Source organism: Coregonus lavaretus (assembly GCF_964263955.1).
Source record: "Coregonus lavaretus genome assembly, chromosome: 18".
Lineage (NCBI taxonomy): Eukaryota > Metazoa > Chordata > Actinopteri > Salmoniformes > Salmonidae > Coregonus > Coregonus lavaretus.
The window spans coordinates 26138919-26158409 of record NC_140005.1 but is presented as its reverse complement, the minus strand read 5'-3'; the positions used below and the strand labels follow the sequence as shown (position 1 = coordinate 26158409).

At 45.6% G+C, this 19491-nt stretch overlaps 1 protein-coding gene across 1 annotated transcript in view; it reads right to left on the bottom strand.

Moving 5' to 3' along the window:
• syne2b (spectrin repeat containing, nuclear envelope 2b) overlaps positions 1-19491 on the bottom strand; it is a gene marked incomplete at its 5' end in the record, with an annotated part of 125587 nt that overhangs the window by 18676 nt on the left and 87420 nt on the right. Inside the window, 17 exons of the mRNA XM_084181888.1 lie at positions 42-208; positions 1045-1203; positions 3579-3734; positions 4252-4377; positions 7305-7499; positions 7589-7820; positions 8056-8150; positions 12496-12643; positions 12806-12960; positions 13054-13173; positions 13328-13510; positions 13663-13867; positions 14029-14162; positions 16310-16480; positions 18205-18348; positions 18823-18978; positions 19250-19411. Coding sequence (XP_084038014.1) covers positions 42-208; positions 1045-1203; positions 3579-3734; positions 4252-4377; positions 7305-7499; positions 7589-7820; positions 8056-8150; positions 12496-12643; positions 12806-12960; positions 13054-13173; positions 13328-13510; positions 13663-13867; positions 14029-14162; positions 16310-16480; positions 18205-18348; positions 18823-18978; positions 19250-19411 — 2708 coding nt within the window. The remainder of the gene's footprint in view (positions 1-41; positions 209-1044; positions 1204-3578; positions 3735-4251; positions 4378-7304; positions 7500-7588; positions 7821-8055; positions 8151-12495; positions 12644-12805; positions 12961-13053; positions 13174-13327; positions 13511-13662; positions 13868-14028; positions 14163-16309; positions 16481-18204; positions 18349-18822; positions 18979-19249; positions 19412-19491) is intronic.

Below are 19491 nucleotides of genomic sequence, written 5' to 3'. Positions count from 1 at the left end.
ATATTGTGGTCAGAGTTGTAATGGGCCAACTGTGCTCTTACCTGGCCTCTATGTGATCAAAGAGGTGCCCCCAGCGGTCGTTGATGTCCTTCAGCTTGTCGTTGACCTCGGTCTCCTTGGTCTTGTTGCTAGCGGTGATGAGCTGCTCTCCAAGCTGCTTCAGGTGGGTTTTATTCTCACTGAAGAGGTTGATCTCCTCCATACAGTCCTGGGAGTCACACAGAATGGGAACGAGTATCTGAATGAGTGTGCATGTGTTGTGTCGAATTAATGTTTGTATGAGAAAGAGGGTATGTGAGTGTGGGTTGAAAGGTTTTGTGAATGATGGTATTCTATAGGAAGACATTTCCCCCAATAGCATGTATTATTGTATCAATGTTTTTAAAAGTCCAATATTGTCCAGTCAACAAAGTGTGACATCACCATCCCCCCTCACCCCCCAACACACAAACAAACCATAACAAACAAAGGGGCCTGCCCCGCCACGCGGACGTGCTGCTGGGATTAAAACAGCTGTCATTCCATTCACTGGCAGGGTAATTCACAGCACATTGAAAACTCTGGATCCCTCCCTCTTTCTCTCGGTCTCCTCATTCAGAACACAGAACATTCCCCACCACTCTCTCTTCTGTTTGCTAGCATGGGCTACTTGTAGAGAGCTACTTTATCTGTTTACTTCCCTACTTTCATACATTGGACTTTGATCAGCTGTTGATGAGGAGCCAATCAGTGGAGTGAAAGAAACCACTCTGGATATTGTTTAAAAGTCTAACCGTTGAACTCTGGCTGTTGGTTTAATCTAATCTACAAGACAATAGATACATTAATCACTGTTTACGTCCACAGTGCCAGGCCGGTTTATTGTTCTAATAATCCAATTAAACTTGAAACTTTTCATAATTCTGACCTAAACTTGATTTAGATAACTCTGACCAAGCTATACACCAAAGGGATTGAAACTGTTCAAACTGTTTTGATTATATTTGAATCACAGAGATTCAGGACCCCCCTCGTGGGCCAAGCAGCATGGTACAGCCACCTTACCTTCTTCAGCTTCTCCACCATCTCCTCGATGCTGATGTCGGCATTGTGTGCCACTTTGTTTTCCATCTGCGTCAGCCATTCACAAAGCTCCTTGTTTTTCTCATTAAAGATGATCCAGGCGTTGAGACGGTCTGCTATCTCCTGTTTGCGTAGGGAGACCTTAAAGGAAACACAGAATATGGACAATATATGCTTAATGGGCAATAATAGATGGACAATATACTGTATATAACTGTCAGCATATCTACTATATGAGTGAGTTAGGTGGGCATGGATTCTGCAAGGGTTTCTCCAGACTAAATAACAGTGACAGTAAGATTGCCAAGGGAATGTCAGGGAAACCAGTTAAATTGCTTCACCAAAGTTCCCTTCAGGTTAGTAATGATGTAATGACAAATAATGATGACACAAAGATCTGGAGCATTCACACAGACAGGTATGATTTCTCTTCAACCAGGACTTGAGTAGAACTGTACTTCAATGCACGGCTAAATTAAGTCTGATCGTACTACTCTGTGTGACACGAGTGAGAAGGATTTGTTGTGGCAGGTTCACACTATTAATGGCTGCCGTGATTATGAGTACTTCATGGCGATGCCACCTCACTTCCCCACCCAAATAACAGGCAGGTGTAGTCCTATCCTCACAGATAAACCAATATCATCTACACTACATGACCAAAAGTATGTAGACACCTGCTTGTCGAACTTCTCATTCCAATATCATGGCCATTAATATGGAGTTGGTCCCCCCTTGCTGCTATAACAGCCTCCACCCTTCTGGGAAGGCTTTCAACTAGATGTTGAAACATTGCTGCGGGGACTTGCTTCCATTCAGCCACAAGAGCATTAGTGAGGTCAGGCACTGATGTTTGGCAATTAGGCCTGGCTCGCAGTCGGCGTTCCAATTCCTCCCAAAGGTGTTCTATGGGGTTGAGGTCAGGGCTCTGTACAGGCCTGTCAAGTTCTTCCATACCGATCTCGAGAAAACATTTCTGTATGGACCTCGCTTTGTGCTTGGCCATGGAAACCCATTTCATGAAGCTCCAGACAAACAGTTATTGTGCTGATGTTGCTTCCAGAGGCAGTTTGGAACTCGGTAGTGAGTGTTGCAACCGAGGACAGACATTGTTTACGCGCTACACGCTTTAGCACTCAGCATTCCTGTTCTGTGAGCTTGTGTGGCCTACCACTTTGCGGCTGAGCAGTTGTTGCTCCTAGAAGTTTCCACTTCACAATAACAGCACTTACAGTTGACCAAGGTAGCTCTAGCAGGGCAGAAATTTGACGAACTGACTTGCTGGAAAGGTGGCATCCTATGACGGTGCCACATTGAAAGTCACTGAGCTAATTTGAAGGGGTGTCCACATACTTTTGTATATATAGTGTATCGTACTCAGGCAGAGTTGCCACAGCAGTACAGAAAGAGATAACCAAAAGTTAGGACAAGAAAGTCAAAGGTAAGATGGATTCCATCTGCTATGAACATCATGTGCTTATTCACCATTTATCAAAAACAAATGCAAAATAAATCAGTCTTCTCTTGATCTACATTCACTTCCACTAGTAAAAACACCTTGCCAAAGACTTCGTGTTCATTTTCTGCCACTCGCCTGAGTGATTGTGAGTCTAACAGAGCCAGTCTGATGGGTGGTGGATGGTGTCCATGGTGGATGGTGTGGAGGAACATTAGGAGAGGTGTAAGCAACACCCTTCAGCTGACTGCTGCACCGTGTTCCCATGGGACAGATTTTGGGATGAGCACCAGGCACTCCCCTTCAAATCAAATCACCAATTCCATCAGTAAAGTTGTCAAAACTGTACCGTACTCATTTTGTCATATAAGCCTGAAAACATTGAATCTGGGTTTTTTTCTCCACTCACCCGGTCGAAGTGAAAGCCTTATAATAGCCATAGCAACGGCCCTAGCCTGACGACAGGCTGATTTCCAATACAAAGGGCCTGCTTCCTGAAGCCTAAACTCATTTCTTCATCACCATCTGGCCCCCCATTCCCACACAGCCATCTCCCCCAAACCTGTTGGTCTATACCCCAGAAACTAACCCCAAACCTCAGGCTCTAGCACAGATCCACCAAACTTGGTTTTCATTATATGGTTGGTTGACCATACCATAAACAAAAAATTATACAATAATATTTCAGAAAATGTTACATTTTAAAGTTCTTGAAGTGTACCACTACCAACTGGGTTATATTTATATAAAACCAAATCAAATCAAAAGAGTCATCAGATCAGAGTCACATGACAGCTTGTTGCCCTTTCAAAACAACTACTGATTGGATTAAGAAATTGAGTTTCTGCATTTAGTCATCTGGACATGAAATTCATGCCAACCAACTTTTTCTATATATGTCACTGCAGCAGCTGCTGTCCCAACACAAACATACACACACAGGGACTGTTTGGCTACTGCCTACACACTAAACACACTCAGCCTAGTGAGCATTGAGCCTGCAGGCTGTCCAGCCCAGAGCCCAGCCGTCTCCCCATCCCCAGCCAGCCATGTCCCCTACCTTGAGGCAGAGTTCCTCCCATTGACAGTGGAGGTGCTCCACCTGCTCCTGGAGTAGCAGCACGTCATCAGCGATGATGTACTGGGACAGGTCCGTCTTCATGGTGGCCAGCTCAGTCAGGCTCTCAGCCCAGTCATCCAGTGAGTTCTCAGCCTCCTGCATACCATAACACAGCACCAACAAACTGTCCTGTTAGGCCCCCTCAACTCCAATCCACTCGCCCTCTCTCTCTCTGTCCTGCCCCTTCTCTCTGCTCTGCCTCTCTTTCTCTCTCTCTTTTTCTCCCCGCCCCAAGAGAGGATTAAGGGCCACAGCAGACCAGGACAGAGGGAGGGAGAGAGGAAGGGGGAGGGGATAAACCCATGATGGGCCAGAAGGGATGAGTTGAAAAGCCAAACATGTTACTAACTTGGCTCTGCTCTTGTGTTCTGACAGGCACTTGATCTGTTTTAGATCTGCTTTAGTGGGCTAACTAATGACTTCCCAGTCTCATCAGCTTCTACTGCACAGCGCACACAATAAACTTTGATAAAACAAAACAAATTACCACATGAACACCATCATGAAACATGCTATTCAATGGAAAAGGACTCTCTTTGTTCCTAACTTTTGGTCTATCCATTCTGCCCTGAAAGGGTAGAGACATTTGGGAACAACTGTGTTGGCCACTTACCTTAGTGAGTTTCTCTGTAACTTGGAGCTCATCGTCATGTTCTGGGATCGACTGCTTCAGTCCGGTCTGCATTGTGTCCAGCTGCTGCATGCTATCGGATAGTCTGGCCTCGCAGCGCTCCCAGTTCTGAGAGTAGAAAGGTAGTCATGTAAATAGATGTAGATATACTCTAGTTGAAGGAGTAGTTGAGAAGGTTAGTAGAAGTTTAGAGGAGTATTTCTGTTTTTAGCATTAAAAATTATTTTTAGTGCCTCCATTGTCAGGGTGGATGAAAAGGGAATTTATGTAATTTATTGATGTCAGTACAATCACCTCCTTCGCCTATTACTTCCCTCATTATTGCTCATCTATTGTCTGAGGAATGGATTAACATATTATGTCAAAGCAAAGAAAGACTTGGCCAAACAGCAGACAAAAGGGGAGAGGGTTAATGTTTCCAAGAACAGACACCTGAGACCTCCCACAGAAGGAGAGGCCAAGTGTCAATTCAGGTCAGTGAAATATCAACATATTTCATGCCTCAGCCCTTTGTAGAGTATCTCTAGATAATGCCAGATGAACAGCAGGGCCAAAACAAGCAGGTTTACCCAGTTGGAGAGAAGAGGCTCTGGTCTCCATGTCCACCTTAGTGCTCCTGACAGCTCAGGGACTGGAGGGGTTCAAGTGCTCTAATACCCAGACGGGCTTACACTAAGCTGCCTCCCGGCCTGCCTGCCTCCTCCCTGCCTGTATGCCTGCCTCGTCCCTGCCTGTCTCGTCCCTGCCTGTCTCGTCCCTGCCTGCCTCGTCCCTGCCTGCCTCGTCCCTGCCTGCCTCGTCCCTCCCTGCCTGCATTCCTGTCTCGTCCCTGCCTGTCTCGTCCCTGCCTGCTTCGTCCCTGCCTGCCATGCCTCGTCCCTCCCTGCCTGCATGCCTGCCTCGTCCCTGCCTGTCTCGTCCCTGCCTGCCTCGTCCCTGCCTGCCTCGTCCCTGCCTGCCTCATCCCTGCCTGCCTCGTCCCTGCCTGCCTGCCTCGTCCCTCCCTGCCTGCATGCCTGTCTCGTCCCTGCCTGTCTCGTCCCTGCCTGCTTCGTCCCTGCCTGCCTGCCTCGTCCCTCCCTGCCTGCATGCCTGTCTCGTCCCTGCCTGCATGCCTGTCTCGTCCCTGCCTGCCTCGTCCCTGCCTGCCTCGTCGCTGCCTGTCTGCCTCCTCCCTCCCTGCCTCCCTGCCTGCCTCCTCCCTCCCTCCCTGCCTGGCTGTCTTTTCTCCCTGCCTCAGCATGTCTAGAGCCACAGCCAGAGCTCGGAGAGCAATTTGCTGTTCCCTCCATAATGCCCATAGCCTCTAATTCAGGTTTGGGAAACTTTGATGGGGGTGGGGGCCACATAAAAATGGTGGGTCTGCGTACCCACATCCATTCCCACACATACAGTCAGAGCCGGTCCTAGCATTTTGGGGGCCCTAAGCAACATTTTAGCGGACCCCCTCTTGACAGCGGAGAAAACAAAAGTAGAGTTTTAGAGTATTAGAGTTAATTTCCTGCAATTCAACACATTTTGCCATGAGTTGTAGAGAAGACTTTGCAATTTTATAACGAATTTCATACAAATTCTTCCAAATGGCGGAGAGAAATATTAGCTGTTTTACACATTTTGCCATAGGATGGAGAGAAATGTTTGCAGTTTTTAATATGATATCCGAGTGAGAGTGACTAACAAAATCAATGGAGGCCCCCCGGTCGGTAATTCAATCATGATTACTACAAGTTTAGATAGCTGGCCGCTAGACTAACTTACAAAAACAAATAATTTTAGCTGACATGGGATAATTGAGTGACTGTCAGTGACTAACATAACAAGAGAAAAACTGCTGATGCACAACCAATTTTCGAAATTGCACCCCGACTAAGTTCCTGGATGGGGAAATTGATCCGCGGGGTCCAGGCAGTTGCCCAGGCAGTTGCCCATCCCTGCTCTAATTCATGCAGATGTATACCTTTGATCACATTATGGCCTGGCATGGCATTTGCTATGCTGACATACAGAGTCTCACACAACTGGACCAGTGTAGATCAAGCCAGTCTATTAGATGATGGGTCAACAGCGGCTGCGGAGGCATTGGGCACAAGATGATTTCAGCAGCATTTCTGCACAAGCGCGTATTAGACGCACAAACCCAAATGGGCTGACTGCTTCTGAATCACCTCCTCATCTATGGGGATCTGTGTCTATGATTACTCACTCTGAAAAGGGCCAAATCACTTTTACAGGCCTACTCGATGGCAAAATATTTCCTCCATGAACCACAAGCTGTCATAAAGAGCCTTAAATTTACTGAGTGCTGTGGGTCAAAGAGCTTTCTCATGATTCAATGATTAATAAAGTCTGAAAGCTGACTAAGGCATTCCCTCTGACAAAAGGTTGACCAGTAATCAACTCAGTCAATCGGTCAGTAAAGTACCCCACAGTGCCAGAAACCCAAATCAGTGCTAGATTAAGCCAGCCTATTGGATGACTGGATAGAGGGTTGTTATAGTGAAGATCAGGGAATGTACTGTAGGTCACTGGGCTGATCTGTGTGTTTCAGGCCCAAAACTGCAACATTTTACTTTACTGCTTGGAGCCCAATGAGGGAGGAAATGGACTGCGGGACTGCCTGTAAAAGCTGGGGTAGAATGTGCATTTAAAGGTAGAATGTAACCACAGTAGGGTGGTAGGGGCTCAAATATAATAAGGTCTAAAATGTTTCAGTAGAAGTACTATGGCGTAAAGTAGACCTCTGACTGTAGAGAATGCCAGTTTCACATCAGACATTTCAAGGCTAAGCTAAGATCTCTCATTCTATTGTAAACCTGTGCCTCTGACAGAACATGTTACTCCATTCTATTGATTCAAAGATATCCTCTTAACTCGGACCTATCATTTGAATCAATGATTTTACAATCAAATAAACTCTAAAAATGTAATTTCACTAAACTGCGATCCACAGATAATGATCTTCCTATAGGTCAGCTGATTGAGTAGTCTCTTCCCCCAGCTGCTGTCTCCCACTGATTGAGGGGCAAGTAGGGCACCTGAATGATAGCGTTTATTATGTCCTTTCTCTTTTCCAGCAGTCCTTGCATGTTCTCCCAGTCCTCCTGCAGGGTAGCCAGCTCGGTCTGCAGCTGTGTCTGAGTCTGTTCGTCCCCCATGGAGAAGAGCTGACGGCCCAGCTCCAGAGTGTGGATGTAGCTGCACTGGTACCTCAGGAACAGCAGCTCCGTGTGCTACAGTACACAGGATACAGAAGGGATGCACTGTCATTTATGAACCCCTCCCCTATCCCTTTGGCTGTATTGTCTCTCTAACCTCTTACCTTTATGTCGTAGAGGGAGCTTCGGAGCTGCTGCAGGCTGCAGTGGGCTGGCCCTGTGGGGGGCAGAAGGACCTGGGCATCTGCTATGAACCTCTGGAGCTTCCTGAGGCTGCGGCTGTAGAGGTGCCAGTGTTTGACTAGCCCCTCCACCAGGGAGTGTCTCTGAGCTGCCCTCTGAACAGCCCCCTGCCAGTGCTCCCTCAGCTGGGCCAGCTTCAGGATGAAGTCACTCCTGTGGGACAGAGAAGGGTAACAGCATACAAATGAATACAACTATAAGAGTAACTCAGAAAGCTAAAATCAATGATGATGATTGATAATGATCAAAAGGTGTAACTAATCACCAGCTGATGATCAAAGGACCACGACGCCCGTTAATAGAGGTGGATAAACATTAATGGTGCAATAGTTTCTACAAAGACTCTAACATTGATCATGTGAGCAGAGAGTCTCTGTCCTGTCCTCACCTATCATCCACGTCTCCCCTCTGCAGCAGACGTAGAGCATCGTTGATGACAGAGTGCAGGATCTGATGACCAATAGACATCTCTATCTGGAACCTCTGAGACACCAGAATCACAATATTACTGTCATATTCACTGTCCTAGTTAGTGTTACTGAATAGATACCGATAGTGGTTTAATTGTGTGTGTGTGTGTATGTGTGCGCGCATGCGTCCGTGTGTGCGTGCGTATGTGCGTATGTGGAGAATGGCGCCGGAGGGGATGGCTGCAGTTTTATGGACTCTTAACCAACCGTGCTATTTTGTTTGTTTTTTCACATTGTTTGTAACTTATTTTGTGCATAATGTTGCTGCTACCGTCTCTTATGACCAAAATAAATTTACTCACCTTGAACTGGACAAATAGTTTTTCTTTAATGAGTCGGACGAGAGGGATTTGCTCCAGACACCCGACAGGGCCCTCATCCCCGTCATTCACAGTAGAAATAAAAGGAGATATCGCGGAAGGAGATCGGGGTGCCTGGTAAGGAGCCGGCGATGAGTGGCTAATCTGCCTTTGCCATCGATACTATTGGCCAACGTACAATCGCTTGATAATAAAGTGGACGAACTACAAGCACGTATATCCTACCAACGGGACATTAAAAACTGTAATATCTTATGTTTCACAGAGTCATGGCTGAATGACGACATGAATAACATACAGCTGGAGGGGTTATACACTTTATCGGCAGGACAGAACAGCTTCCTCTGGTAAGACAAGGGGTGGCAGTCTATGTATATTTGTAAACAACAGCTGGTGCACAATATCTAAGGAAGTCTTGAGGTTTTGCTCGCCTGAGGTAGTATCTCATGATAAGCTGTAGACCACACTATCTACCACGAGAGTTTTCATCTATATTCTTCGTAGCTGTCTATTTACCACCACAAACCGATGCTGGCACTAAGACCGCACTCAATGAACTGTATATGGCCATAAGCAAATAGGAAAACGCTCATCCAGAGGCGGCGCTCCTAGTGGCCGGGGACTTTAATGCAGGGAAACTTACATCCGTTTTACCTCTTTTCTACCAGCATGTTAAATGTGCAACCAGAGGGGAAAAAAACTCTAGACCACCTATACTCCACACACAGTGTACAAAGCTCTCCCTCGCCCTCCATTTGGCAAATCTGACCATAATTCTATCCTCCTGATTCCTGCTTACAAGCAAAAACTAAAGCAGGAAGCACCAGTGACTCGGTCAATAAAAAAGTGGTCAGATGAAGCAGATGCTAAGCTACATGACTGTTTTGCTAGCACAGACTGGAATATGTTCCGGGATTCTTCCGATGGCATTGAGGAGTACACCACATCAGTCACTGGCTTCATCAATAAGTGCATCGATGACATCATCCCAACAGTGACTGTACGTACATACCCCAACCAAAAGCCATGGATTACAGGCAACATCCGCACTGAGCTAAAGGGTAGAGCTGCCACTTTCAAGGAGCGGGACTCTAACCTGGAAGCTTATAAGAAATCCCACTATGCCCTCCGACGAACCATCAAACAGGCAAAGCGTCAATACAGGACTAAGATCGAATAGTACTACACTGGCACCGACGCTCGTCAGATGTGGCAGGGCTTGCAAACTATTACAGACTACAAAGGGAAGCACAGCCGCGAGCTGCCCAGTGACACGAGCCTACCAGACAAGCTAAATTACTTCTATGCTCGCTTCGAGGCAAGTAACACTGAAACATGCATGAGAGCATCAGCTGTTCCGGACGACTGTGTGATCACGCTCTCCGTAGCCGATGTGAGTAAGACCTTTAAACAGGTCAACATTCACAAGACGGATTACCAGGATGCGCTGACCAACTGGCAAGTGTCTTCACTGACATTTTCAATCTCTCCCTGTCTGAGTCTGTAATACCAACATGTTTCAAGCATGTTTCAAGCAGACCACCATAGTCCCATAGTACACTAAGGTAACCTGCCTAAATGACTACCGACCTGTAGCACTCACGTCTGTAGCCATGAAGTGCTTTGAAAGGCTGGTCATAGCTCACATCAACACCATTATCCCAGAAACCCTAGACCCACTCCAATTTGCATACCGCCCCAACAGATCAACAGATGTAATCTCTATTGTGCTCCACACTGCCCTTTCACAACTGGACTAAAGGAACACCTATCTGAGAATGCTATTCATTGACTACAACTCAGCGTTCAACACCATAGTGCCCTCAAAGCTCATCACTAAGCTAAAGACTCTGGGACTAAACACCTCCCTCTGCAACTGGATCCTGTACTTCCTGACGGGCCGCCCCCAGGTGGTAAGGGTAGGTAACAACACATCCGACACGCTGATCCTTAACACGGGGACCCCTCAGGGGTGCGTGCTCAGTCCTCTCCTGTACTCCCTGTTCACTCATGACCGCATGGCCAGGCACGACTCCAACACCATCATTAAGTTTGCCGATGACACAACAGTGGTAGGCCTGATCACTGACAACGACGAGACAGCCTATAGGGAGGAGGTCAGAGACCTGGCCATGTGGTGACAGGACAACAACCTCTCCCTCAACATGATCAAGACAATGGAGATGATTGTGGACTACAGGAAAAAGAAGAGGACCCAGCACGCCCCCATTCTCATCGACGGGGCTGTAGTGGAGCAGGTTGAGAGCTTCAAGTTCCTTGGTGTCCACATCACCAACAAACTAACATGGTCCAAGCACACCAAGACAGTCGTGAAGAGGCCACGACAAAACCTATTCCCCCTAAGGAGACTGACAAGATTTGGCATGGGTCCTCAGATCCTCAAAAGGTTCTACAGCTGCCCCATCGAGAGCATCCTTACTGGTTGTATCACTGCCTGGTATGGCAACTGCTCGGCCTCCGACCACAAGGCACTACAGAGGGTAGTGCGTACGGCCCAGTACATCACTGGGGCCAAGCTTCCTACCATCCAGGACCTCTATACCAGGCAGTGTCAGAGGAAGGCCCTAAAAATTGTCAAAGACTCCAGCCACCCTAGTCATAGACTATTCTCTCTGCTACCACACGGCAAGCGGTACAGGAGCGCCAAGTCTAGATCCAAGAGGATTATAAACAGCTTCTACCCCCAAGCCATAAGACTGCTGAACATCTAATCAAATGGCTTCCTTGCTGAGCGGCCATTCAGGTTATGTCTATATAGGACTCTTTTACTGTGGATATAGATACTTTTGTACCTGTTTCCTCCAGCATCTTCACAAGGTCCTTTGCTGTTGTTCTGGGATTGATTTGCACTTTTTGCACCAAAGTATGTTCATCTCTAGGAGACAGAACGCGTCTCCTTCCTGAGCGGTATGATGGCTGCGTGGTCCCATGGTGTTCATACTTGCGTACTATTGTTTGTACAGATGAACGTGGTACCTTCAGGCATTTGGAAATTGCTCCCAAGGATGAACCAGACTTGTGGAGGTCTACAATTATTATTTATTTTGATTTTCCCATGATGTCAAGCAAAGAGGCACTGAGTTTGAAGGTAGGCCTTGAAATACATCCACAGGTACACCTCCAATTGACTCAAATTATGTCAATTAGCCTATCAGAAGCTTCTAAAGCCATGACATCATTTTCTGGAATTTTCCAAGCTGTGTAAACCTCAACTATGTAAACTTCTGACCCACTGGAATTGTGATACAGTGAATTATAAGTGAAATAATCTGTCTGTTAGTACTCCCGAGTGGCGCAGTGGTCTAAGGCACTGCATCGCAGTGCTAGCTGTGCCACTAGAGATCCTGGTTCGAATCCAGGCTCTGTCGTAGCCGGCCGCAACCGGGATACCCATGGGGCGGTGCACAATTGGTCCAGGGAAGGGGAGGGAATGGCCGGCAGGGATGTAGCTCAGTTGGTAGAGCATGGCGTTTGCAACGCCAGGGTTGTGTGTTTGATTCCCACGGTGGGCCAGTATAAAAATAATGTATGCACTCACTAACTGTAAGTTGCTCTGGATAAGAGCGTCTGCTAAATTACTAAAATGTAAATGTCTGTAAACAATTGTTGGAAAAATTACTTGTGTCATGCACAAAGTAGATGTCCTAACCGACTATAGTTTGTTAACAAGAAATGTGTGGAGTGGTTGAGAAATTAGTTTTAATGACTCCAACCTAAGTGTATGTAATCTTCCGACTTCAACTGTACATATTACCTCAACTAACCGGTGCCCTCACACATTGACTCGGTACCGGTACCCCCTGTATATAGCCTCGCTATTGTTATTTTACTGCTGCTCTTTAATTATTTGTTACTTTTATTTCTTATAATGTTTTTATTTAAAGTATTTTTGGTATTTTTTTGGTATTCTTTCTTAAAACTGCATTGTTGGTTAAGGGCTTGTAAGTAAGCATGTGACAAATACAATTTGATTTGATGTGTGTGATGTTTGCGTGCGAGCTTATGTGTGTTTGTCACCTGGTGTGTGCGTAGCTGCTCTCTCAGGCCGGTGTAGGTGCTGGCCAGGTCTACTGCTAGGCTGTCCTCTATCGTCTGTAGGAAGTCCATCCAGTTCTCACACTTCTCCTGAAAACTCTGCTGCCTCAGTGCCTCTGTCTGCAACTCACTGACACACACACAAGACACTTTAAACCTGCCATACTGTTTGTTAGTGTAATAGTAGGGCTTAGCCAGGATTTGAGGTAGCGTGGAGGCCTGCCTGTCTGTTAGTGTCTCTCACTTTACTCACTTTACCACGCTGACAGTAAAACACTTCTACTGTACTGACCTGTAGGTCTCCACAGCGCGGGCCGTGGTCTGAGCCCAGCTCCAGTTGAGGCTCTGTAGTCTGTTGGTGGCAGGGTCACTGAGGGTCAGCCTGTAGCTCAGCTCATTCAGTACGTCCAGGTCAGGAGAGAAACCACTTAGCTCCAGCAGACCCGTCTGGAACACATGGAACCACAGTCAGTCTCTGGATATACAGTATTCAATACAGAGGTCTGAGTTTAGTATGAGGACTGTTTTGTGTTGGCCTACCTTGGATATGTACATATGTGGAGGCACGGTAACACTTTTCAGTCTCTCCTCCCAGTCTTCAAGGTGTTTCTCAAGGGATGCCAAGACACTCTCAAACTCCTGGAGCTGCTCATGCTCTTCCTACACACAGATAAACACATTAAATAAACACATTAATAACATGGTCAGGGATCAGGCATCAGGCATAAAGGCATAGATAACAGAATTAAAACTATAATGTAATGTCATACAAGCATAGCTCTAAAACAATAAGGCCTATATCACCACACAGTACCTGGAGATGCACAAGCTTATCGGCCAGTGACTGGCTCAGATGTAGGACACCACGGGTCAGCATACGGCTCTCTGATTGGATGAAGACAGCAGCTGAGGGTTCCACTCGTCCACTGAGTTCCTTAGAGGCCTCTAGCACCCCCTCCAGGTCGGTCTGTAAACTGTCTGTTCTCTCCTGCAGGCTCTGGGACAGGGGCAATGGGAGACATACAGCAGCGAGGATGACAGAGTTCTCACAATAACTGATTCAGGATCAGTCTGATCTATACTATCATACGACTCATTAACAATGTACATTTTCCCTCTACCATGTAGCTTTCACAATATCCCACTTACATGGATGGCCTGTATCTGGGCTGCAACCAGTTGTGCTGTGTTGTCCTGACTGGGTGGCCGGTTCATCAGAGCTGTGACATCACCCCTCAGTGTTTGCAGACGTTGGGAGAAAGGTACAGAGAGATGGGCATAAGCCCCCCAGACCCGGAGCAGTGTCTGGGTTCTATTCAGGTGATTCTCCAGCTCACGATTCACCTTCTTCCACCTTGAAAGTCCACAAAAAGACCACTCAGTGTATGTGTGTGTGTGTGTGTGTGTATGTGTGTGTATGTGTATGTGTATGTGTGTGTGTGTGTGTGTGTGTGTGTGTGTGTGTGTGTGTGTGTGTGTTTATGCGTGTTTGTGTGTATTGTAGTTTACACTGACCTGGTTCTCTCTCTGTCCAGTTGCTCTGACATGAGGACGGTGGCAGTGGGACTGATCATGTCCCTGAGGATGGTGAGAGTTTGGCTCAGACCGTCCCATTCTGAGTCACACCCCTCAGTCTCCTTCCTTAGAAGCTAGATACAGGAACACATACACAACAGTTTGATCGCCTGCTCATAAACTGTATTATAACAGGAACTGTGCAATGAAGGGTTAAAACACAGAGGTCATATACCCAAAGTGTAACTCTAAGTTACAAATCAACAGTGGCAACCTGTCATTCAGGGCAGGTGGGGCAGATAATACGTGTGACATATCAGTTTGCAAACAATGTAAAAAATAAAAAATAAAATCATTGAGTTAATAAAGCCGCATACAAACTTGATCTCTTTTTTGCTTTCTTGAGTAAGGCAGCTCCAAAATGCAGGTGTTTCAGCCTAGCTCAGTGCTTTCTGTGGTGGTGGTGGGGCAGACAGCGGAAAATATGGAGCGTAGGGGTTGGTAATGTTCTCTAGTTGCGCCGTGATTGGGTAATGTTCTCTAATTGCGCCGTGATTGGCTCAGTGTTCTGTCACTCATGGGGACACCACGTCACCGCCAAATCTAAGGGTAGAGCTCGAAATTTCAAGCCCCTTGGTGCTGCCATAGAGTTACAATAGAAGTGCCCATCCAAGAAGGCTCAAGGTCATTGGCCACAGATAAAATGACATCAAATCACGTTATATCTACAGTAGCTTTGATTGGACTGATAATGTCAACATCATACTTTCAAAATCTTAGCTAGCAAGCTAGCAGTCATCATCATGAATCAAGTCGACAACCTACTAGCAAATGCGTGTTAATCCTTGTCATATGAAGAGAAATAATGAAGAGAAATTATAGATAAACTGTATTGGTGCTCATCGGCCGGCCATTGGACATAAATATTACACAACAAGTTGAAAATCGCTAATTCAACAATGAGTGGTTTGGAAGGAATCAGTGGCTAACTGCAAGCATTGCAAAGCAATCACTAGCCTGCTATTCAGTGGAGTGGGTGTTTGGTCCCAAGTCTGGGTTTAAGGGTCTCTTTCCCAAGCTTAAAAGGATAAACATTCAACATTGGCCATGCTGTCAATCCAGCATGACTTCTGCCACGCTCAAAACAACTAGAAACTCAGAACTGGGAAATCTGACTTCAGTGAGTTCAAGACAACTGGGAACTCGGAAGAAAAACAAGCTTCGACTGGGAAAATACGTTTTGAACGGTCATCCAACTCGGAATTGCAAGTCCGGAACTCGGGCCTCTTTCTAGAGCTCCGACCTGAAGATCACTGACGTCATTATGATTTGACCTTGTTTTCTTCAGAGTTCCCAGTTGTCTTGAAAGCACCATAAATCCAGAGAATGTCAGACTTTGATGACAAAGGTTGATGACAACCGCGCCACCTTCCTGTTCAAGTGAGCACAGCACAACAAGGTGAGTCCAGAAATGTATTGTATGCTGCTGCATAAATTATGTAATATGCCAGGGAGATATATATCCTGTAGCTAAGAAAGTAATACTAAGTGTATGTTGTGTAGTAAGCTGTTAGTCGCCCATGTGCCTCACCCTAATAAGTTGGTCCCTTTTCCCCTCTTAATTTCGCCTCCTGTTCTGACTTGGTGGTGCACATGTAGCCTATGGCCTGTTTTAGAGAGATGTCATCATTGAATATTGTAAGAGCTTTCATTGTCTGCTCATATGCCCCCTTTATTTATCATACGATTCTGACTTGGTGTACAGGGAGAATACTGTACACCAAGTGTTCTGAATTCTAAACAAATAGTTATATTTGACTACGTCTGTCCTAGCTCGCTCATTAATGTCTTAATAGAAATTACGGATTGACTCTTTTCCGCTCGTCATCCCCTTATGCCATAGTTTGTACATCTCAATTGACAGTAGAAACCACATTTGTTTAAGCAAGTCAGCCATATCAGCTATGTTATTTTAAAAAGGCAGTAAATGAGGCTGAATGAACTGTTTCGCTGCAAGACAAGGCTCTGCTGATAGCCAGGTGTACCAGTGGTAAGGTGTTGGGACTGCTGTTGGGACTCTGCTGTTGGGACAGCATTATGTAGGCCCTAACAGTTTGTGGGCACCATTTGTCACTGTTATAGTGCAATTAATGTATTGTTTAGTGTTGTGAATTTGCTGTCATGCATCTAAAAATATATATATTTTCGTTTGCCCCACCAAGATTTACATGCTAAAATCGCCACTGTAAATCAAACTTCACAGGTATACTGTAGTACCTACCTGAAGCTTTTCATGGAGTCCTTGCAGGGCCTGGAGAGAGAGCTGAGGGAAGCAGTTGTATTCCATAGCCTGGCAGGTCTTCACTGTGTCCAGTGTTGCATCATTCAGTCCTTTCTCAAACCCAGCCCACAGCTCCAATACCTGTTTCAGTCTCTGTCCCAGAGCTGGGTTCTGTAGGTGGAAACAATGAGTCAAAATAGGAGCCACTGCACCCTACAAATTGAAGGTTTTTACAACTAGTATCCATGCAGTGAATACATGTACAGTGGGGAAAAAAAGTATTTAGTCAGCCACCAATTGTGCAAGTTCTCCCACTTAAAAAGATGAGAGAGGCCTGTAATTTTCATCATAGGTACACGTCAACTATGACAGACAAATTGAGGGAAAAAAATCCAGAAAATCACATTGTAGGATTATTTATGAATTTATTTGCAAATTATGGTGGAAAATAAGTATTTGGTCACCTACAAACAAGCAAGATTTCTGGCTCTCACAGACCTGTAACTTCTTCTTTAAGAGGCTCCCCTGTCCTCCACTTGTTACCTGTATTAATAGCACCTGTTTGAACTTGTTATCAGTATAAAAGACACCTGTTCACAACCTCAAACAGTCACACTCCAAACTCCACTATGGCCAAGACCAAAGAGCTGTCAAAGGACACCAGAAACAAAATTGTAGACCTGCACCAGGCTGGGAAGACTGAATCTGCAATAGGTAAGCAGCTTGGTTTGAAGAAATCAACTGTGGGAGCAATTATTAGGAAATGGGAGACATACAAGACCACTGATAATCTCCCTCGATCTGGGGCTCCACGCAAGATCTCACCCCGTGGGGTCAAAATGATCACAAGAACGGTGAGCAAAAATCCCAGAACCACACGGGGGGACCTAGTGAATGACCTGCAGAGAGCTGGGACCAAAGTAACAAAGCCTACCATCAGTAACACACTACGCCGCCAGGGACTCAAATCCTGCAGTGCAAGACGTGTCCCCCTGCTTAAGCCAGTATATGTCCAGGCCCGTCTGAAGTTTGCTAGAGTGCATTTGGATGATCCAGAAGAGGATTGGGAGAATGTCATATGAAACCAAAATAGAACTTTTTGGTAAAAACTCAACTCGTCGTGTTTGGAGGACAAAGAATGCTGAGTTGCATCCAAAGAACACCATACCTACTGTGAAGCATGGGGGTGGAAACATCATGCTTTGGGGCTGTTTTTCTGCAAAGGGACCAGGACGACTGATCCGTGTAAAGGAAAGAATGAATGGGGCCATGTATCGTGAGATTTTGAGTGAAAACCTCCTTCCGTCAGCAAGGGCATTGAAGATGAAACGTGGCTGGGTCTTTCAGCATGACAATGATCCCAAACACACCGCCCGGGCAACGAAGGAGTGGCTTCGTACGAAGCATTTCAAGGTCCTGGAGTGGCCTAGCCAGTCTCCAGATCTCAACCCCATAGAAAATCTTTGGAGGGAGTTGAAAGTCTGTGTTGCCCAGCGACAGCCCCAAAACATCACTGCTCTAGAGGAGATCTGCATGGAGGAATGGGCCAAAATACCAGCAACAGTGTGTGACAACCTTGTGAAGACTTACAGAAAACGTTTGACCTGTGTCATTGCCAACAAAGGGTATATAACAAAGTATTGAGAAACTTTTGTTATTGACCAAATACTTATTTTCCACCATAATTTGAAATAAATTCATTAAAAATCCTACAATGTGATTTTCTGGATTTTTTTTCCTCATTTTGTCTGTCCTAGTTGACTTGTACCTATGATGAAAATTACAGGCCTCTCTCATCTTTTTAAGTGGGAGAACTTGCACAATTGGTGGCTGACTAAATACTTTTTTTCCCCACTGTATTTTCAAGTCAACCGCCATTATTCCCCTGAGCTTACCTCTTGACTGAGGGCTGCACAGGCCTTAATGACATCATCTGTCTGAGTGATGAAGGCACAGGTGCCATCCTCTTTTCCTGTATGGTGTTTTTCTCTCAACTCTTGAAGTGCTGTATAATTTAGCCAGAGTTTCTCCTTCAGACCCTGACAAAGACAGAAGTAGTAGTAAGAAAACACAGTAACACATGCATGTTCAACTGTATGTCCAATCCCCAATGTATTTTATTTATTTATTATGGATATTTGAAACAGGGACAATGTACAACAAAACATAAGTCTCAGAAGTAAGAAGTGATGTGTTGCACCAGATGTAGATAATATCTCATTTCCATCTACAGTCCCCGGGCAGGTGAACATATAAACATGAAAAAATTATATACAAACAGACAACATTCATGCATCAGACATCTTTTAAAAAGTCAAGACATTACACATAAAAATCCTTGCACATCATTTCTAATAAATTGCTGTTGGACCTGATAATATTGGGGTTGTAAAACATATAAATACCTAGTAAAAACAAAATATTGCACATAGCCCAGTCATCATAGAAATAACTAGAGGGCAATTTACTTGACACCTGTGGTACTGTACACCAGGGTCTGTTTTTCAACATACCTCACACGTTTTTAAGCTCTTCTCCGCTACAGACTGACTGACGGGCCTCTGGGCTGAGTCCATCCACTCTCTCTGGCTGGTGAGCCAGGTGTGGTGGTGCTGCAGTCTGACCTCTCTCTCTGTGCACATCCTCAGCTCCTGTTCAACATCCTGGGTCTGCAAAGGGAAAGTCAGGGTCACATTCAATAGATATGGGATCAAATCATAATCAGTGGGAATGATTGGTGCTATAAAATAGGAGGTGTCACTAAAAATGATCAATAGATATGGGATGAAATCATGAATGGGATGGATTGATGCTCTTAAAATAGCCTAGGATTTGTTAAAAATCAAGGGGGTTGAGCATCACGTTGATATGTTATATCAAAGACGTTCCATAGGTTGAGGTTCTGTAAGCTATTTTCTCATTTCCCTATTGAGTTCTCACCTGGTTGTTGAGTGTGCACTGTAGACTGAGCCAGCGGTGGTTAAGACCGCCCAGCTCATCAGCATAGTCTGTGTGTTCATATCTCCCTCTGCTCGCCTGTAACTCCGACTGGTTGACATAGTCCACTGTGAGCTGGCGGACTGCTATCTCAGCCTTACACACCTGTAGGAGAGAGAGAGACGTCGGGAATCAACCAATTTGTTTATCCAAATATAAATATTTTTACATAACGGATATCACCA